Raw genomic sequence first — 22,266 nt, 5'->3', positions numbered from 1 at the left:
TTGTTGCAGTTTTAACTCTGATGATCTTAGCCAGTTGGCTAAGCATCGTTATGTGATAGGAATTTTTGAAAGTAGTTTTAATAATCGTCTAAAAGGATTTGTAAAAACCATTACCTTCAATGCACAGACTAGCAAGCTGGGTAAATTAATCTGACCTGACACGAAAGCTACTTTTCTGACAGAATACAGCAGATAAATGTTTTGCTTATATAATACTCATTATACATTTCAAAAAGAAAATGCTCAAGATAGCTAGTTAACTCATTGAAGCTGATTAGACAGGATTTGTGAAAGGATTTTAAAATGTTTATAATCTCTACTGCTAATGCTAACTAGCTATCTTAATTAAGCTAACTGGAAGCTAACTGGATCACTAAAAAAAAAGTTTAAAGCCTATTCATAAGCCTCCCCTGTGCTAATAATGCTAGTTAAAGTAAGCTTGCCTGATAAAATCGCTAAGAATTTTTTTTTTTTTTTTTTTTAAAGCTTAGATAGTAGGTTACTTTCACTAGAAAGCTAGTTAAGTTATGCTAACCTGTCAGGACGTGCAAGTCATTGCTTTTTAAATGTGATTTCCAAGAGCATTTTTCGAGCAACATTTTTTACGTGATAACGGGACAGAATTTAAGAGGATTTTCGAGCTATAATCATGAATGTTTATCTTTGTTGCTTCCAAAAATGAATACAGTAAACTGACAAGATTCTGCAATCTGTAGAAATTTCTGAGGAAAAAAAAAAATCTGTAAATGGGTTAATCAAAATATTACAGTTGTACCTCAGCATACAAACACCATTTTTGCCTTAAGAACTGACATTTTGCAAGAAATTTGACTGTCCAATCGTCCCAGTTTTGTTGCTGCTGGTTTCGATTTCCCCACTCCCTCATTTTAGCGAAGCAGGTAAAGAATTTTGGGGTTACTTTAGACTTTGCGGCTACGGATTATTGCAACGCCAAGCGCATCACTCAAGCGCGTCTGCAACTTCGTATCCTGACTTATACTTGTAAACATGATCAAATGACACCAATCCTGTATTTCCTCCACTGGCTCCCAATACAGTTCTGGATTCAGTTTAAAGTTTTAATGTTTGTAGTGCAATTAATGGCCTGGCACCTTCTTATTTGTGCGAGACAGTAAGCTTTTAACAACAAAGTAGAGTTTTACTTTCTGCTGACCAAAACCTACTAGTGGTCCCTCGGTGGAGGTGCAAACAATGAGGTGATTAGCAGTGGCCGGTCCCAAGCTTTGGAAAACTACCTAATATTACTGACCTGCCTCAGTTCAAAGTAAAACATTAAACTTATTTATTTAGAATGGCTTTTGTTAATTTTATATGCATTTTGTTTTGTATATTTTATTGCTATTTTGTTATTTATTTCAATTCTGTGAAGCACTTTGGTTCAACTTACAGGTTGCTGTATGGTGCAATTTAAATGAATGTTGATCGATTGATCAATATGAGCGAACGAACAGAGCCAAAACAATGCTGGCGCAGTGTTTCGCATATTTCAGGGAGCCATTCAAAATCTTGTTTGCATCAAATTTAGTGAAGTGCCAAGGGTGCCACGAATGTTATCAAGGACGAAAAGGGAAAGAAGAAAATGGAGCCACTTTCAGTTTTGTTTTTTAAACGGCTGGTGGCCAGATTAATCATAAATTAAGTGAGGTTTAATGTCCATTTCATTTCATTTTCATGTTTTTAGATGCAAAAATATAATTATAGTGCTGGAAATTGTAATACTGGTAATATTTTTGGGTGGCTGGGCCGGATTATCTGCATTTACATTATTTCCCATGGGACAATGCCTCCAGAACCGATGAAATTTGTATTTTGAGGTACTGCTTGTACTGTAGTACACTTTGCATTTTGGTACAGTTGAGCTTGAGTTCAGTGTGGACCAAAACCGCAGGTTGTAGTGCACACAGTACAGAGACCACGCATCACAGCGTGGCTAAAAAAAACACATGAAAAGCAAGAAAATAAAAAGTAAGCTGGAAGCATGATGTAAAAGCAACACTCCATAAAGTTTTCAAGCAAAACCTCAAAGAACTGAGATTATTTCCTCATAGCAAGACCACTGGTTATGCTAAAGAATCGTTACTAAGGAAAAAAAAGTCCACCCTGAAATGCTTTAAATGTTTCTATTGAAATACCTATCATATGATCCGTAACAAGAAACAGGAAACGTTCACAGTGTCATGGCTAATGAGGGACAATGGAAATTCGCAAAGCTTAAGTACACTGTTAAACGTGTTTTAGAAAACGGATAAGACAGACAAGGAAGAACGGATTTGCTGGAGACAGGACTAGAGAAGAGGATGTAAACTGAAAGGAAGAGGATGGACATCAAGACCAGAAGGTGTTGGTACAGTAATGCGACATAGTGGATGCCAACCTCCGATAAATCGCAAGACGACAAAATAGCTGTAACGGTTCGTCAGTGCTGTATTCTCATTATTCTTAAACAAAGGCGATAATGTCTCAGCCATTCTAAGAGACTTTACTACAGTAGTTAGCGATATACGAGAAGATCACTGATATTTATGATAGGATTAGCATGAAAAAGCTGATGGAGATAAGGAAGTGAGAGAAAAGTGTAAAGAGTAAAGCACTGCTGCATCTCTGTTTAGGTAGAGCTGAAATGAGGGCTTAATCTCACTGCATCACAGTGGGATAAAACAAATCTCTGGGTCTGTTGGACATTGGGTGAATTTTCCCCTTAAAACGATCACAGATTCCAAACCAGTGCTGTTGAGTGGTACTGTGGGCTTCAAGTGTTTTATAATTAAACTGCCTGCAGAGGGTGCTAACACACCAAACATATTCATTACACCATCATTCATTATTCCACTCCGCTGTTGAATTCTCAAATGGGATTTGTGTTTTTGTGTATAACTGCATCAACACATGCATTACAAATCAAACAAACAAAAAAAATCTCACTGTATAAAGATGTGCGTCTAAAAACCTAGCTAGTGTATTTACTTCTACAATGGTGGTCCTGTTTGGGATAGCAAGGGAAGCAAAGCCATGTTCAAAGAATTAAGAATAGATGCATTTATTACAATTTATTAAAATGGATGAGGGGCGTTCAAATCAAGCAGGAAATGATTAACAAAGCATAAAGCAAGTTTGTGTTATGCACAAACAACTAGAAATTATACTGTATTTAAGTGTGTTACCATAAAGCTAGTGTTTATTATAGTGTTACAGCTGGAAGAACCGCGAGAGCTGGTACGAGTTATTAACCTGATTTGAAAATTCAACAGTCGTGTAAAGGAATAACAAACTTCGAGGTGATGTGATGCGTTTCTACAACGTCTTGAAGCATTGTATTTCTTACCAACAAGCAAACACACTTGAAAATCACAGATGCACCACTAATGTGAAGCAAAACACAGAATAATGATTGTAATAATAATGATCTGCTCATTTTAAAGAGACGACAACACTTCAATATAGATATTTAGATTTTCTTCGATGTTGTTTGCTTCTAAACAAGACCCGGATCTCAGTTAGCTGGTGATGCAAAACATACTTTCAAGAAAGACTTCATCTCAAACAGCCAACAGGGTAAGTGCGGGCATTTTTGGATGACGTTTTTCTCATGATGCTGACGATGGACGGACGTGAAAAGCAGGCGGCGGAGACGGTGGGTCGGTCGGCGTGCCGGGACCGTTCTTACCTATTCCTACGGGCAGCACTTTCTGTCTCAGTGCAACTAATAAAACGTTTTAGAGGCGCCCGGTGTGTGCTCTTTCCAAACATGTTCCTGTGAAGCATCACACACACATACAGTACACACAATCTCAAAGTGAAACATTTGAAAACCTGATCTTAGGTTAGTCCCAGATGCTCCTCTGGGTCTGAAATAATGATGATGATGATCTAAAAAGTAACCATGAACTGAATAAAAAAATGTATCACTTTCTGAAATACAAATTCCAGGTGCTACATGAACCTACCCGGGATGCTTCCGTCCCAGCTTGTCCATCTCCACCTGCGGGATATCTTTAGTCTGTGGATTTAAAATACACCTCGTTCATTATTCAGCTTAATCTCCAAAAGTTTTCAAGACTGTACACTTGCTTCTTTCTCACCAGGTCACTGGGGGCTTGAGATCCAGCGCTGCGCGCGATGGCCGCTATGCTAACACGACGGGCTGCCACCTATACACACACAACAAGCGAAACGTAGCGAATGACATCTTATTAAATATTAATGTCATAAAAGACAAACTATATCTTCACTGCACCATATGGAACAACTTACCGTATATATTGTATTATACAACTATAAAAGTGTGGTTTAATTCTGGATTTTTATCGGTCAAGAGGTACTGATGATAGATTTCCACAAGAGCAGATTCGTTACTTCTTCAATGTTGGTATACAGTTAGTGTATGGCGTACAGCATTACCTTAAAAGCCCTGGCACTAGAGACTCCTTACCTAAATAAAGTTACACCAACCTTTTATTCACTGCCAGTTCAATTATTATATTTATACCACAGTTAGTTCAGACCAAGTAATCTGATTGGATGGGAGATGTTCCACGAGAAACTCAAGCGTCACTCGGCGCCCCAGATGTTCTACAATTACTGGTTAATGACACTAACGGTGTGTCTCAGCGAGGGTGAGAGTAGGTCTGTTCGGTCCGCAGTACTGAGGAGAGAGCAGCTGCCTGACAAAACCCACATTCACACCCAGTCACAGAAGCACTTTAAGCACATCCGATAACGTTATGTCATCATACACACCATGTTAACAAGCGTCTAACACAAGGCTGAATCCCAAATCCTTCTCTAACCCCTGATCCTGAGAACTATTTGATGTGTGGAACAAGGGGTTGTACACCGTACATTATATACACTATTTGGGATTCAACACTGTAACCCAGAAGTAAACTGATAAAATAAATCTCGTACGTATCACATATAATAATTTGTTGATAATAGATGGTTGCCCTGTGATGGAACTTGATCGGCACCCCATCCACGATATACCCCATGGAACTTGGGGCACGAGGCGAGGTGTACCGTGGATGGGGTATGTAGGCTCCAGACCCCTGGGGACGCTGTATTCCAGGATAAAGTGGTAAACTGTAGACGATGAGTAAGTGAGAGTGAGTGATGATAAATGTTGTTCGTAAAATTCTTGTATGAAAGCAAGTTGTGCTGTTGTGCTGAATATCAGCACGGCTGTGATATTCAGTACAACGGCATGACATTAAGTGTGATATCGATTTCATATCATAGTCTTTTCATTTGTTTATTAACCGAGTTCGTGCTATTGTTTATTAATTCCACTATACTGTGAAGAGCTGTAACGAATTAAAACGAGCACATCGATAGAAACCTACGGTTCGTAGTCAGACTACAGTCCACACTGCTATTGAAAAAATAATTAAATCCTGATCAAATTTTTCAGTTTGTTGGAAATTTTGTCCACATTAATGAGACATACAGTACGCTAAAAGCAGCGGTGTATTCCTTAAACATGATGTGACACTCATCATCCCTGCACCCACCTTATAGAATTCAGAGCTGGCCTTTTTCTTCCTGAAATCATCTACAAGAAAAATCATGAATGTTACTTACTGTACGTTATTAAATAAAAAAAAATAAAAAAAAGGGACAGGAGAAAGGCAGGCTGACATGAGGCTGTAAAGCGTGCAAGTGAACACAATGTAGGCACATTGTGTGTGTGCGTGTGTGTTACCCCGGTCCACGTGGGCGTTGAAGGACCTGCCTTTCTGCGAGTTGTTCTCTCGGAGTTCCAGCAGCTCTGCGTGCTCTTTAGTGTACGTCCTCCTCAAGTTCTCCACGTGTTGAATCATCACCTCTATCGCTTTCCCATTGCGAAACTCCTACACACACACACACACAGGCAGCATGAGTAATCCACAAGTTACCAATATAGAGCTTTAATAGCACATACTTACTGTAAACACTGCACAAAATAAACCTGAAGATTTTTGAAAGGCTGATTAAAGGTCAGACATTTCTTTAGATCAGATCCAAGTTATCATTTATGGAGTCTCTAATCTTTTTCTATTCATTTCCACTTTTGGGAAAACCTGCAAATGAGAAACATAACAGTTCAGGTAAAGCCTGATTTCCCTTTACATTACAATTTACAAAAGTTAATGGATCTTCTCTTCCAAAGTGTGTGTGTGTGTGTGTGTGTGTGTGTGTGTTAATGCTCCAGCTGAAATTGTTTTGAGACAATGCATTTTTATTATTTTAAACTCCCTCTACACTCCTGCAGATGCACAGTTTCAGTGTTTATGTAAATGAGATACTGCTGAGCCACACCCTTCCAGGAGAGCTGAGTAACAAGCCAGGGGGAGGGATGCTTCAACTAAGTCACAAGAGGGGAGGAAATAATCTAATTGGTTTAACGGAAATCACTGATAAGACCAAGCTAAGCTTTAAATGATAATAATAATGAAAGAAAATAAATAAATAAATAAATAAATAAATAAATAAATGAATACACACGCACACATAGCATGTACATGTAGTGAAAGAGTCGAGATAATCAGGCAAAGATTATATGGCCGGGACACAGACCTGGTGAATGGAGCCGAGCATTTCGGAGCGACTGGCCACTCGGGTCACGGACTGGAGCAGGATCTCCAGGTTCTTCTGCAGCCGCTGGATGATTTCCAGAGATGGGTTATCGTCTCCACACAGAGGGATCAGAGCCTGGCGAGGAATACAGACACGCCCAACAACTCTTCAGCTCTCAATACATACAGTAAGTCACAACTCCTCAATCAAACCTTCACTCAGATTAAACACTGCACTTCAGTCCATCTTCAATCTTTTATCATTTCTCCTCATTGTTTCGTTCTCAAAGGTAATACATCACTTTGAATTAAATAATTACCCACATCCCAATTCCTTTTCCCCTTTTTTTTTTTTTTTTTTTGTGTTTTTTAGTGTTTTTGAGTGAACCACACGGGGAGACCTAGTGAATGACCTGCGGAGAGCTGGGACCAAAGTAACAGACGTGTCCCCCTGCTTAACCCAGTACATGTCCAGGCCCGTCTGAAGTTTCCTAGAGAGCATTAGGATGATCCAGAAAAGGACTGGGAGAATGTCAGATGAAACCAAAAATTGCCAACAAAGGATATATAACAAAGTATTGAGATGAAATTGTGTTATACTTATTTTTCACCATAATTTGGTAATAAATTCTTTAAAAATCCTACAATGTGATTTTCTGGATTTTTTTTTCTCCACTTCCTTTTCCTTCACACTTCTTTTCTTTTATCCTGCTTCTCCCTGTAATTTCCCACTTCTTCCTCTTTTTCACTTGATCGTTTTGCTTTTTCTTTTATCTATATTACTTCTTTTTAAATCTTATCCCTGCCTACACTCTCTCCTTTCATTAACTTTTCTCCATTTTCTTCCCACTTACCCGTTTCCTTCTCTCATTTCATTGTTTCGCACTTCTTTTTCATTTTTCACTTTTCTCATCTACCTTCACTTAGCATTCAACTTTTTTACCACTTCCCTTCTTTCACTTTTCTTAATTCTTTATTTTATTCCCTCTCATTCCATTCATGCTTTCACATTTTCTTTGCTTTCTTCTCTCCCTCACTTCTTTCTTACTTCATTCCTTTCTTACTATGTTAACCAGCTCCTCTCTGATTTATTTATCCATCAGTTCCTCCTCATCCTTTCCTTCCTTTAAGTGTTTTCCTCTCTTTCCGACTCTTTTCTCATCATTATTTTGATGTTGAATAAACCCATAAGATGAATAAATGAACAAATGAATGAATAAATAAATGTAAAAACAAAGATCGGATTTTGGAAATTTTGAAGCAAACGGGTTTCCTCTAAAATCCCTGAGCTGCTGTACGTAACATCGGTGCAGTCTGTGATCACATCATGTGAGTAAAGTGAAAGTCAGGTGAGTCGTGTAGAATCACGAACATGCAAAGTGTTGATGTAAATTAGCAGAGAGTCAATTCCCCACAATCTATCCCCTCACTGTGCACCAACATTAACCCTTTACACCCCTTATACTGTACATGCTTACTTCATTACCCTACCTCTATTTCACTTTTTCAGTTTCACTTCCTTCTCTCACTCACTTTTTCCCTTGGTTGTTCATCTTTCTTACCTTTTTCCTCATTTCACATTATTTTGTTCTTCATTTCTTTTTCACTCACTTTTTCCTTATTTTATTCTTTGCTTTTCATTCACCCATTCTAAAAACAATTAGAAGACAACTGAACACGTAAGGTTTGCTCGAAAGGGTCGCCAGGACAAAGACTTTTAGACACATGACAGTGTCTTAAAAGGACATGAAAGCAGGGCTGATATTCACAGAACTGCATCGGAATAAACCACAAGCCCTCTGTAACAATGAGACCAAATTGGAGTTGTTTAGGCTTAATACTCTGATGATTTAACTAATACCGAGACCCACTATGATCAGATCATTTATGTATTTTGAAAAAAAAAAAAACACAGAATTAAAATACGGTGGTGGCATCCGAGTGGTGCAGTGGTAAAGTGCTCGGCCTATTATCCGGAGATCGCTGGTTTGATTCCCAGGTGATGCTGTAACCTCCCGCAGCCGGAGGTCCAGAGAGAGCTGATTGGCCGAGCTCTCTCAGAGGGAAGGGATGAGAGGTACTTCGTGCTCCCACATTAATCACGGCTCTACAGCCAATCAGGGGCGTCTGTGAGCTCACGCAAGCGGGAGACAAAGTGTTGCTTAAGATGATATAATGTGTGTTCCTTGACTGGTTTTGAATGCGAGTTTCAGCAGACAGCTGCTCTCTACTCGGTCGAGCGATACATATAGTTAAAGATCCCGGTGCTGTCAATGTCCATCACCACCACTCGTACAATGCCTCTCGTCCAATCAGATCGCAGAGTCCGATATTATTGTATAAATGTAATAAATAACTCTTGTATAAATGTCATATCTAGCGCAGAAACACACACCTGGAGCAAACCCTGACAGCTGGACACCTCTTTGCGGACATTCTCCTCAGCCAGGTTTCTCGAGCGCTCCTCCAGACGCAGTCTCTTCTCCAGTGTGAACATATCACAGCGCTGACTCAGAGACAGGCGCAGGAATTCGGCCTGGAACCAAACACACACACACACACTTCACTTTACAGCAGTGAGATGAGCAGCTGGACTGCAGTAATGATTTAATGAAGCTCACCTCGAGGTCTTTCTCATTTTGAGTCAGTCTGAACGGAGGGGAGAAGAAAAAACACACACCGTTTACATTACCATAATAATGTACAGGTGTGTAAAAGTTTATACACCCAGATAACAAAATTCCTATAGTTCTTCTATTCCGACCATAACATTCATCTTGTTTCATGCCCCATCTGTTTTTTTCCTTCCTGTATTTCTTATTATTTTCTTCTCACAATCCATCATTCTTCCTTTTTGGCTCCAGGTTACTCTTCTCTCTTCTCCCATCACTTCCTCATTTTCCACATGCCCTTAACTTTTTACACATCCTGCTTTTCCTCCCCTTCCCTACCGTCCGTCCTTCTCTTACTGTACGTTCTTCTTTTTCCATGCACTTTCTGCATTTCTCACCTTCATCCTTTCTTCCCCACTTTCCCCCACCGTTTCCCATTCTTCCTTCCGCTTTTAGCTCTTACCCAGCACTGTTTACTTCCTTAAGGAAATACAGATCTAGTTGAAACATGAACAAAAAAAAGGCTCATTGTGAGGCTCACCCATCCTCCCTCACTGATTCACCATTTTCAGAAACACCACCTGAGTAAGAGACAGATAGAAAAGAAAACATGGAGAGATGGAGTCTGCATTAGGATTAAACACAATCACACACACACACACACACACACATTGATGGCAATAAATTGTTTGACATCCTGGACCAATCATGTTTAATAGGCAAATTATAAGAGGATGATTTCATGCTACTGTAGCTCCAGGTCCTGTGTGCTAGCTTTAGATAAGTTTAAGATAAAATTAAAATTAAATGAATCGTCAAAGCGCAGGATCAGCTGAGATATAGCGCCCCCTGGAGCAGGAAGCCTTACTCAAGGGTTCAAGAGTGGAAACTTGGCAGTGCTGAGGCTCGAACCCCCGACCTTCCCATCAGAAACCCAGTAACCCACAGCCATAGCTGTTAAAGCCACCACTGCCCAAATAATAAAAACAATATATATTTTTTTTAAATAATTAAGCAAATGTTTTTTTTTTTTTTTTTTATAAATAATTTAATTAAATCACTAGGAGAATAATAATCTGAGATGAACCCGAGTCAGATGCTGAAAGTCCCGGCACCGAATAAAGACTAGCCCTCACGCGATGGTAAGCAAGCCGGCTAGTTACTTTAGCTAATCTTAGCCGCAGGATTACCGTTTTTTTCAGTTTCACTGTCCTCCTGCGATCTCTGCTCTCCGATGGCCTCCATACTGCTGCTAGGCGTCTCCTGAATCAAAACACAGGGTTCTAATCAGACTGAAAGCAAACGGTGATGGTCTTGTGCTTAAAAACACTCATACACAAACACTTAACACCAGCAACCATTCCACCAGTGAAAACCAATAAGGGTAAAACCTGGGTTTATGCATAAATCAAATCGCCTGTTACTGATCGCTTTTGTTTAAAATATTCGTTCAAACAAGACGTTGTTCACAATATGATCTACTATATATAAGTGCTTTGGCATCAACGTTATTTAAAAATACAGCTGGAATAAGAGGAAAAAAAAAGAGAGGATAAAACATTGTAACCAAGAGACAGGAACAAAAATAGAGACTGTGCTAGAGAAGAGACAGCAAAAAAAAAAAAAGGAAAGGAAAGGGTGAGATTCCAGCAACAAAGAGAAATGGCTGGGAAAAATGGATAGGAATGTTGAAAGACAACTATGGAGAGATGGAGAGAGACAACACTGCACGATAGCAGGAGAGTCGGCTATGAAGGACAGTTACTGGGAGAGATGGGTGAGGAGAGATACAGCTATAGACACACTACTGGTAAAGGGTTAAACTGAACACTTAACCCAGAGAGAGAGAGAGAGAGAGAGAGAGAGAGAGAGAGAGAGAGAGAGAGAGCGCAACAGGTAAAGAGAAAGTTGCCTACAAAAAGTGGGAGATGGATATCTAAGGAGAGATACAGTTGTGCTTAAAGACCCAAAGGAGAGAGGACACTGTTAGAGTGAGACTGGTCCTCACAGAGGACACTATGAAAAAGAAAGACGGCAACAAAAAGTGAAAAAGCTGGCGAGAGAGAGAGAGAGAGAGAGAGAGAGAGAGAGAGAGAGAGAGAGAGAGAAAGAGAGAGTGCACAAGACAGCCATAGCGGAACACAGACCGAGCCTGTTGGTGGTGGTGTAGAAATAGCCACAGAGGAAGAGAGACACAGAAGGACGGAGAAAGAAGAGGGGAAAGAGAGCCACAGAGGAAGAGAGAAAAAGAGAAAAACCAAGAGAGCCACAGAGGAAGAGAGACTGAGACCACTTTTGGGGGAGACCGCGTTATACAGAGACATCCACATCATCTACATCATCTACATCAACGCTGAACAAATCACATCTCCATTCCCACTCCTCTTACACCTGCATTACAGACTCTCACCAGTTCTTTCTTTATTCTGTTCCTAAAACTCTGAGGAAGAGCAGACGGCCCGTTTTCCTTCGCTGCACTCGCTCCTGCCGCTCCGCTCTTCACCTTGGAATTAACTAATTAAAAAAATAAATAAATAAACAAATAGATGGAATAAGAAGAAAAATTTAAACAATGTTGTTGAAACCGAGAATTGTCTAAACTCCTCCTACCTGCCGGGGCCCCCTGCTGACTCGCCTCAGACATCGGCTCCTCTTCCTCAGCTACAGGCAACAGACCGCTCCTGAGTGTGTGTGTGTGTGTGTGTGTGTGTGTGTGTGTGTGTGTGTGTGTGTGTGTGTGTGTGTGCGCGCACAGGAGAAACAAATGAAAGCACACACACTTATCAGATCAGGAGCAACACCGATCAAAAGTAATATGAATGCCTGGAATGCAAACCTGAAGCAAGGACTGAACAGAACAAGTTTTTTTTAATTAAGAGAGAAGCGTCTCACCTCTCCGGTACAGTAGGACGCACGTCAGAAATCTGCTCCTGGGTCAGCTTCTGTAAGAAGGAAGTAACACAGGCATGGATGACCTGCTGACACAGCCAGCTTCTCTCTCTCACACACTCACTCACACACACACACACACACGTCTGTCTCAGGCCTGGCACATGGCTTCATTTGCGTCCCATCCCGTACGAGCTGGAAATATACTGATACACTACAATCTTCTGCCTCACACACACACAGAGAGAGAGAGAGAGAGAGAGAGAGAGAGAGAGAGAGAGAGAGAGAGAGAAGCAAACATTTCTTACATAATGTTAATAAGAGCTACTGCTGCTAAGGAAGAGAGTGAGAGAAAGAGAGCTAGATGGAGAGAAAGGTGGGAGGGAGATAGCAGCAGAATGAGTCATAGACTTTAGATAGATAGATCGATAGGATAGATAGATACAGTAGATAGATAGATAATGCACAAAAGTTTAAACAGTTTTGTAATCGGGTGGACAGGCAGGCAGTTGGACAGCCATAGACAGCTAAAGAAGAGAGACAGTTACCAGAATGGGGGAGACAGCTAAGGAAGAGAGAGAGAAAGGTAGCAGAAGGTAGAGGACAGCCAACAAAAATTAAGACGACGAAGGAAAGGAGAGAGACAGCTATTGAAGGGTAAATGGCAGCTGAAGAAAGAAGAGTGAAAGACAGTTTAGGGAAGGAGAGACAACTAGACAGTTAACAGAGAGTAAGTGACAGTTACAGAAAGGAGAGACAGATAGCAGAAGGGAAAACACAGCCAAAGAAAAGAGAGACAGCCAACAGAAGGTAAGAGAGCTATTGAAAAGAGAGAGAGACAAACTAAGAGAGAGACAGTTATAAAAAAAAAGAAAGATATACTAAGGAAAGGAGCGAGACAATTAACAGAATATAAAAGACAAGATAAGAGGTTAAAGAGAAGATCTAGCAGGCTGTTGGAGACGGATAAGGAAAGAAGATCCAGCCAAGAGAAGGAGACCATTACCAGAAGATTGGACACAGCTGAGGACACGAAAGGAGAGACACCTACAAAAGGTTTAAAGACAGAGAAGAGACAGCTCAGGAAAGGGGAAACAAATAAGAGCGACACGTATAGTGAGAAGGACAGTTAACCAGACGGATAACAGACAGGAAGTGAGACAGATCGCAAACTGGACCTGGGCGGAAACAGCCAGATAGAATCGCTTGTCATCATTTTAAAGACAGAATTTTATAAGTACACCAGGATCCTATTTTTAAAGTAATTTTTTTGGGAAAATCATTTCAATCTAAATACAATCATCACCATCATCAGATACCAGACCTGCCAAGAAAAAACAAAACAAAAACTAATCACTTTTCATATGATTGTGACATTTGTTTGACCAGAAAGACGTTACAAGTGCAGACACCATCATCATTCAGGACCTAGCAGAGGAAACGCAATCTGCATCCACAGTGATCAGTAAACAATCAGCTTTTCTATCAACGCCCACTCTCTCTGTTTTTCTATTCTGCAAGATGATCACATGGAAACGGCAGGACAAAGAAAAAAAACAATAAAAACACCACCAGGCTCCTGACTCAGTGGAAGAACTCACTCCGAGAAGATCATAGTGGAAATTTCTTCAGGTCTCATTTACATAAAAACATCAAAGACGGCTGTGAGTCCGAACATTACCATAGAGAGGTGAGCGTGTCCGGCTCCGGCAATAAAGTGCAGTATACTGTACAGTGCAGAAGAACCCAACCTGCCAAACACGGACTGAGAAACATCACATTTCTGCTGCCGGGATGAACTTCAGTGTCTTCCTGCAACTGTCCTGTTGCTCAAAACCTCTGCCAATGTGTCAATTTTTCGCAACCTGCGATTACTACTGATAATACCATCGGAGAAGTCAAAACCAACACTACCGTGGACTAAAACGGAGACATCCAGAGAGATGGGCCACCAATCAGAGACCATGAGACAGAAACGGAGAAAGACAGCTAGAGTATACAGACGTCCAGACAGGTCACTTGACATATGATAGACTAATATGTAAACAAATAGCGATATAAACAGCCAGACCGAGACAGACAGCAGCCACACGAATAGACAGAGACGTACAGATCAGATCAGTATAGAGACAGACAGGACAAACTACTTAATGCACAACCAGATAAAGGAAGTTAGCTGGCTCTAGACAGACAGACCGAGGCAGCTCCATCCAGCACGCTGCTTATGATTCCAGAGACAATTAATTCATTTTTAAAAAATTAATGACGTCAAAAAAAAATGTATGACGTTCCTAAACTGTACAATCATGTTACTCTGTCATGGAGTCAACAGCACCCCTAACAAACATAGAAATACAGACTGTTTCATGAAATTCTTAAAGCAAAAAATAATTGCACCCTTCATTCTAAAGTCCACTAGATGTAATGCAGTGTACTCCATCACTCTACATTACCTTACATTACACAGACCTCGGAGACGTGAGCTCATCCAACCTGTAAAGGATCAGCAAGGCTAAAAACCTGTAGGAACTAAGAACTGTAAGACATCAGAGCTCTCTTAGAACCACCCAAGCAAATCATTTGGTTAAGGCCCGGAAGTTTAAAGCTGCAAGAATTGAAAAAAAAAAAAAAGGATGAGAGAAAAAAGAGGAAGTAGAGAAAGTGCTTTAAAAAAAAAAAAAAAAAAAAGGAAGATTTTTTTTTTTTATAAGGTCTCTGCAGTTTACGAGACTTTTTTACAACTAACCTGCAAACTGCTCATGCTATCCGGGATGTCCTGTTCTCCTTCAGGTCCTGGTTCTTCCTCTGGAGAGCTGAACCAGGACAAACAGAATGAAATGAAGAAATTAGAGGTGGAGGAAAGACATCCGAAACGAATGAAGTGCTCCTGTCTGTGTTCTTAGAATGAGCCAGGGCTTTACCAACTACTGTTCGTCATGTGTGTGTGTGTGCGCGTGTGTGTGTGTGTGTGGCCTGACACACAGGTGTGTGGTAGCCATGCAAAGCGAGGGTTTAGCCACCAAAATAGCAAACACTGACAGGAAAGGGGGAAGAGAAAGAGAGAGAGAGAGAAAAAAGTATTTGACTAGCAAATGAGTGCTCAGGGTGTGGAACAAGTCACTCTACTGGCATCCCGACTGAAACACACAGACTGGGTCAGGTTTATTAGGTTATAACGATGCTCACAGTGCTACTGTAAATTGAACCGAGAAAAATAAAGCGCTCACCTGTCAGTAAAAAAGAAAGGTCCTCCAGGGACATCGGCCGGGGGACGAACCACGTCACAGGTGGGCGGAGCAGACGGTTCAGACAGACTCGGACTCGCTTCATCTGGAGAGTGAATGAACGTGTACATCTTATTTTATTATGTGCGCATGAGAGCGGCTCCATGTGTCTGCACAGCACATGACCATAGCTTTATCAACATTTATTTATAACCAGAGTGTGACCCGACCAAAGCCCTGACCACAGAGGAAGCACAAACCTTACCACAACAGAAAGAGAGAGAGAGAGAGATGGGGGTGTAAGGATGGGCAAACGGAAACGGGTAGATAGATACTGTATATAGGTAGACAGACAGAGACAGATATTGTAGATAGGAAGACAAACACTCTACATAGACAGACAGACAGATAAATAGATAGAGATATTGTAGATGGACAGAGGTGATGAATACATGTCAGACAGATACACACTTACATAGATAGTGTGTGTATAGGCAGAGAGAGAGAGAGAGAGAGAATATATATCCAGGTACACACTATACAGACACAAAGACATTGTATACAGATAGACAGACAGGTGGAGACAGACAGGTGGAGACAGACAGGTGGAGACAGACAGGTGGAGACAGACAGGTGGAGACAGACAGGTGGAGACAGACAGGTGGAGACAGACAGGTACTTATTGTGATGGAATGACAAAAAGGCAGATGCTGTAGATAGATCAATAGTCAATAGACGGACATTTTATATACAGTAGATACACACTTAAGATTACAGTAAATAGACAGACAGACAAATACTCTACATAGACAGACAAATAAACAGACATAGTTAATGAATGTAGCCAGATACTGTATATGGATGGACAGACTGGTAGCGAATGTGGAGGGACGATACAGTAGGTAGACAGACATATTGTATATGGACAGACAGACAGACAGACAGGTATTCAATCATACAGTGTGGGCCTAAAGTTTTAATGACATTCAAATTTTTTTCTAATAATAACAATTCAAATAATAAGAAGAATGTTATTCTCTGCAGTAGAATTCCTTTAAAACAATGACTGTTTAGTATGAAGTCCTTAATTCTTCAGAACCTCCTGAATCCAGCTGGGCATGGAGTCAAAACGATGACAATTTTCCTATGGAAATTCGCCATTCACTTGAGAATTCCTGCATTTCAGCCAGTTTTGTGCAGAAATGGTCACACCGGCGAAGAAAGCAAAAATCCCGCCACATACAGTATTTGTTTCATCCATTAACTAAACCAGCTGATTCTTTAGCTATACATGTGGCATATGTAGTACTAATACTTTTGGCCACCACTGTAGATGGATATTGTATCTAAATAGCTAGATAGACAATATATAGAGATAAGCAGACAGACAGAACTCCAGCGTCACATTTACAAACAATTTCTGTAAAGTCTCAAAGTTTCAAAATTACCTGCTGAACTTCCCCACAACGTCAACATTCGCCAAACCTAATCACTCAATCATTTAAAGACTAATTTTAAACCCAATTGCCTATAATCAGTCCTAGATCTTTCTTCAACATCCTAACATTGAGTAGTGCACATCCATAACACGTTTGTTTTACAGTGGGGCAAAAAAGGATTTAGTCAGCCACCAATTGTGCAAGTTCCCCCACTTGAAAAGATGAGAGAGACCTGTAATTTTCATCATAGGTACATATACCTCAACTATAAGAGACAAAATAAGAAAAAAAAATGCAGAAAATCACACTGTAGGATTTTTAAAGAATTTATTTGCAAATTATGGTGGAAAATAAGAGGCTCCTCTGTCCTCTACTCATTACCTGTATTAATGGCATCTGTTATCAGTATAAAAGACACCCGTCCACAACCTCAAACAGTCACGCTCCAAACTCCACTATGGCCAAGACCAAAGAGCTGTCAAAGGACACCAGAAACAAAGTTGCAGACTGAATCTGCAATAGGTAAGCAGCTTGGTGTGAAGAAATCAACTGTGCGAGCAATTATTAGAAAATAGAAGACATACAAGACCACTGATAATCTCCCTCGATCTGGGGCTCCATGCAAAATCTCACCCCGTGGGGTCAAAAAGATCACAAAAACTGTGAGCAAAATCCCAGAACCACACGGGGGGACCTAGTGAATGACCTGCAGAGAGCTGGGACCAAAGTAACAAAGGCTACCATTAGTAACACACTGCGCCGCCAGGGACTCAAATCCTGCACTAGAGGTGTCCAGTCCTGCTTAAGCCAGTACATGTCCAGGCCCGTCTGAAGTTTTCTAGAGAGCATTTGGATGATCCAGAAGAGGATTGGGAGAATGTCATATGGTCAGATGAAACCAAAATAGAACTTTGTGTTTGGAGGAGAAAGAATGCCGAGTTGCATCCAAAGAAAACCATACCTACTGTGAAGCATGGGGGTGGAAACATCATGCTTTGGGGCTGTTTTTCTGCAAAGGGACGAGGACTGATCCGTGTAAAGGAAAGAATGAATGGGGCCATGTATCGTGAGATTTTGAGTGAAAACCTTCTTCCATCAGTGAGAGCATTGAAGATGAAACATGGTTGGGATCCCAAACACATCACCGGGGCAACAAAGGAGTGGCTTCATAAGAATCATTTCAAGGTCCTGGAGTGGCCTAGCCAGTCTCCAGATCTCAACCCCATAGAAAATCTTTGGAGGAAGTTGAAAGTCCGTGTTGCCCAGCGACAGCCCCAAAACATCACTGCTCTAGAGGAGATCTGCATGGAGGAATGGGCCGAAAATACCAGCAACAGTGTGTAAATACCTTGTGAAGACTTACAGAACACGTTTGACCCCCGTCATTGCTAACAAAGGGTATATAACAAAGTATCGAGATGAAATTTTGTTATTGACCAAACTCCACTATGTCCACGTATACCTTAACTCCACACATAGTTGAGGTATACGTACCTATGATAAAAATTTCAGGCCTCTCTCATCTTTTTAATGATTATTTCCTCCATTTTCCAAATCAGCTCACAAAATAAAAACGTTCTCTTCAACACAACTGCAGTGACTAAGTGATATTAATGTATTCTAGAGAGAGAGAGAGACCGAGATCTCACCAGCACACTGAGGGTGGGAGTGTGAAAGAGAAGCAGTGCTGCACACAGCCTGCTCGTGGGTGTCGTCAGGCCCGGTGCATGCTGGGAATCTGGCTTCCTCCTCCTGCAGGGGTCAGAGAAAAAACAAGTGAGACAGCGTTTATTTTTGTGCTTTTATTATCATCATCTGCTTCGGCTAGTCGATAGTTTATGCTCAGTGTCACATCTCTGATATCAGTGGTTCCTAAAGATATTTTCTGCCTTTTATACAACAGATGCACTTTAACAAATACATCCGGAGGAATTATTTAAGAAACAAACATGAGTGTGATTTATATGCGTCCACATACTTTTGGTTACATACACTGTACCTTGATATAGTAGGCTTTGCAGGTTTTTTTTTTTTTTTTTTTTTTTGTACAGAACTTTACAAAATAAGGTACCTGCTGAGGTTCATCCTGGTGCTTGAGTTGTTTCTCATCGAACACAGTTTCTAAAATGCAAAAGATAAAAGCAGTCATGGAGACATTATAACTTGTTAGAACTGCGTATGTGCACAAGAGACATTTTCTACTGCGATAAAATAGGTTTAGCCCATAAAGAGGGTTTTGACGGAACCAGAAACACCATACAAGGATAAAATCTAAAACCAGAAAGCTGGTCAGGTTAAGCCGTCTGCCCTTTGAATTCTGGGATATTAAAGGATTAAAGGCTCAAAAAGTGCTTGACTACTGAGTAGTGGAGTAGTGTATGATTATTAATGCAAATTCAGAATAATCTGCATGTGGTGCTCATTTCGTCATGAGTAACTGTGAAAGAAGAAGGAGGTCTGTAGAGGTAAAGGTTTCTAGTGATGGATATGAAATCCACCAAATGTACATTATGACCACAGACGGGTGTGATATATTACTTTTAGCCATTTGTTAATGCCTTTATCCAGAGCGACTTACATGTACGCAGTTAAGGGTTAAGGGCCTTGCTCAAGGGCCCAAAAGGGACAACTTGGTGGTCGAGGTTTTTGAACTTGGGACCTTCCAAACCATAGTCCAATGCCTTAACCACTGAGCTACCCCTGACCACTGTATATATTAGGCAACAAGTGACCATTTTGTCCCTGAAGTTGATGTATTGATGACGGGAAAGAATGAAAGTTTGGTCAACTTTGTCCAGTGTACCTTGACCCAGTCATCAAGCCATTACACTTTGCCAAGTTCCAAAGTGTGATGGCTAGACGACCGGGTCAAGGCAACTCTAAAACCACAGTTCTTCCGGAATGATCCCGGTCTACAGTGGGCAGGACCTAAGAAAAGTAGCCTAAGAAAAAAAAAAACTGGAGAACCAGTGAAAGGGTTAAAAGCACCCATCGATTGCTAAAAAAATAATTTATGGTTTTGATAGAACAGAGTAAGAACAAAGGGCATTGCAGTTTGTTGCGTATGAAACTGCATCGTGCCGCAATAACATTAACACCACCAACTTGGGGATTGGGTTTCAATTGTGCAAATGGGACTCTCTGGATCATCTGAGGGGCGTGGCTCTATAGGTCCTCTGGGGACACTGGGACATTGGCAGCTGTGGGCTGCGAGGTGGGGTCTCTGTGGATCAAACTTGTTGGTCTGGCGCATCGGGATCTGGAAACTTTGGAGACTGGGCTGGCACCCTTTGCCCACACTGCCCTTGGATGCGGTAGGCTGTGGTGTGCTGGTGTACAAGCAGTGACTTGTTTTGGTGATTTTTGTTCTGCATTGGGGTTTATGTTGGATCAGGTAGGATGGATTGGCCTTAGGTCCCTATGAGCATGGATGATCCTTCATAAACCAACGACCTATTTACTAGTGTACACTTTGTGATCAATGTTTGGTTCCTTCATTTTAAAGGTGAATAAAACAATACAGAGAAACCAGGATGCATGAACCCCCTGAAATCCATAGACAGGATGTCTGTGCAGTCTATAACCGTTGTCATTGGAGACTCCTTGCAAAAAAAAAAAAAAGTTTTTTGAAGTGCACATCATACTTAGTAACTGTTACTATAGAACCAATAACACATTAGAATACAAGTGCAGAAAAAGCTTTAGCACTGCTGTTATAGAAACAACACATTCTGAGCTAGAATTCAGCAGATAGATCGGAGACATTCTTCTCACCGGACGTTCCAGTTCCAGTGTCCACCACACTCTCATACTCATGGGACACGGTGGTGCTTCGGAGATCCTCAGCCTCGACCCCAGAATCATGTGTTGTCCCGGGTCGTGGATTCAGTTCCCGCATCTCGTCTTCTCCTTGACATGTCTCCTGTACGCTCTGGAGCTTTCTCGGGTCTTCCTGCGACTCCTCTTCATCAGCAACACCAGCAGCAGGATCGGGTTGTTCCTGATCGATTTCCGGTGTGTGCACCCCAAAATCGACCGTTTCCTCCTCAGAAGGAGAGTCGAGTAAGGGATACACCCTGTCCCACTCTGGGGATGAGGTCTCCTCATCGTCCACACTCTGCACATACAAAGACAAAAAGTTTTTTCTTTTTGTTTAGTCTTTTCTTTTGATCACGTCAGCCCTAACAAGGGAGTTCTATTGTAACTAAAGTTAGCGTTTCCATAGTAACAGAACATTCATACATGCTTGTACAACACATTCAAAGAAAATGATAATAGTCTTAGAGGTTACGTTTCATGCCATCTTCAGGACAGAGGATCTTTGTTCTTACTAACTTCAAAGAGGGGGAAAAGAGCATCACATTATTTTTTTTAAGTTAATGAAAAAAATATATACAAAAAATATTAAGAAATATATATACAAAGCAGCTTATAATTTCTTTTGGTTGTGTAAAGCCAATGACAATAGTTATAAAAGGGATACACAAATAAAATGTAATTGAACTGAATTAATCAGCGGAGAAAGAATAAAGACTGCTTATAGCTGCTAAAACATAAGTGAACTTGTTTCTAGGTCATTTCACAAGGTTTAATGTAACTATTATTAAATGTCCAGTCATTTCAACTTGTTTATTTATTAAATAATCCCTTGACATTTACATTAAAACCTCTGTTAACTGCACGTCTCATCAGTGATTTCCGCTCAAGGCTCCTGTCTCCCCAGTCACTGCTGTGCAGATGTGAACGTGTAACTGCAGTGTGAGGGGAAAGAATGGACGACCCGCTTGTAATTTGCATAAAAGAAAAGCAGTGTTTAGTGATTTGTACATTTTTTTTGTGGTCCGAGCGTGTACCTGGTGCCAAAACACCTCACAGAAGAGCATAAACGGTAGCGTTTGGATATCTGCAAAGGAAATCTGGAGCGATATTTTAAAGAAGGTGAAAGTCTGAGAGTAAACGTCAGAGTACGGAACGGAAACATCCTCAATCACGGCCCGAGAAAAAGTTCAAAATTTAAAACCATCAATGTTAACAGTTTTCTGGGAAGTATTGGGACATTATTAGGAAAAAGTTTCAACAATCAACAGTGCTCGTTACAGAGAGACATAGAGTTACAGTGAGACAGTCTTTGTAGAAGACTTAGTGAGGCTTAGAGACACTTATTAAAGAACTAAAGACTAAACTTCTGATTAAAAACAGAGGATTGATATCCGAGGGAGTATTTATGCCCACACCGCCCACAATCTGCCCAAAAAAAAAAGTAGTTTTAAGGTGTTAAATCGTCCTCCTATAGTCCTGATCTCGCTCCGTCAGACTTTCACCTGTTTGGTCCCCAGAAAGCAGCCCTACGAGGACAAAGATTCACTTCTGACGAAGAAGAGAATCTTTGGGATTCAGGATGTGTGGTTATGAAAACAAAATGTCAGCTTAGGAGTGGAAAGACTAGTTGAGCTTCATTCCAAAACCAGGTTGATTATTTTCCTGTAACAGCACAACAATCAGAAGGATCCTGCTTTAGGTGTTCAGGGTG

The 22,266-nt window shown here is 40.8% G+C and overlaps 1 protein-coding gene across 1 annotated transcript in view; it reads right to left on the bottom strand.

Annotated features, from left to right (window-relative positions):
- lrmp (lymphoid-restricted membrane protein) overlaps nt 1-22,266 on the bottom strand; it is a 37,791-nt gene that overhangs the window by 1,591 nt on the left and 13,934 nt on the right. Inside the window, exons 18-35 of the mRNA XM_053508892.1 lie at nt 20,511-20,853; nt 18,808-18,857; nt 18,386-18,485; nt 15,301-15,403; nt 14,820-14,886; nt 12,077-12,126; nt 11,795-11,865; nt 11,595-11,698; nt 10,375-10,447; nt 9,726-9,765; nt 9,194-9,221; nt 8,968-9,108; nt 6,574-6,708; nt 5,720-5,867; nt 5,529-5,569; nt 4,101-4,169; nt 3,966-4,018; nt 3,686-3,772 (exon numbers count right to left, since the gene is read on the bottom strand). Coding sequence (XP_053364867.1) covers nt 3,686-3,772; nt 3,966-4,018; nt 4,101-4,169; nt 5,529-5,569; nt 5,720-5,867; nt 6,574-6,708; nt 8,968-9,108; nt 9,194-9,221; nt 9,726-9,765; nt 10,375-10,447; nt 11,595-11,698; nt 11,795-11,865; nt 12,077-12,126; nt 14,820-14,886; nt 15,301-15,403; nt 18,386-18,485; nt 18,808-18,857; nt 20,511-20,853 — 1,703 coding nt within the window. The remainder of the gene's footprint in view (nt 1-3,685; nt 3,773-3,965; nt 4,019-4,100; nt 4,170-5,528; nt 5,570-5,719; nt 5,868-6,573; nt 6,709-8,967; nt 9,109-9,193; nt 9,222-9,725; nt 9,766-10,374; nt 10,448-11,594; nt 11,699-11,794; nt 11,866-12,076; nt 12,127-14,819; nt 14,887-15,300; nt 15,404-18,385; nt 18,486-18,807; nt 18,858-20,510; nt 20,854-22,266) is intronic.

Source organism: Clarias gariepinus, chromosome 12, assembly GCF_024256425.1.
Source record: "Clarias gariepinus isolate MV-2021 ecotype Netherlands chromosome 12, CGAR_prim_01v2, whole genome shotgun sequence".
Classification (NCBI taxonomy): Eukaryota; Metazoa; Chordata; class Actinopteri; order Siluriformes; family Clariidae; genus Clarias; species Clarias gariepinus.
The sequence above is the reverse complement of the archived record's forward strand: the minus strand, read 5'-3'. Positions and strand labels throughout refer to the sequence as shown.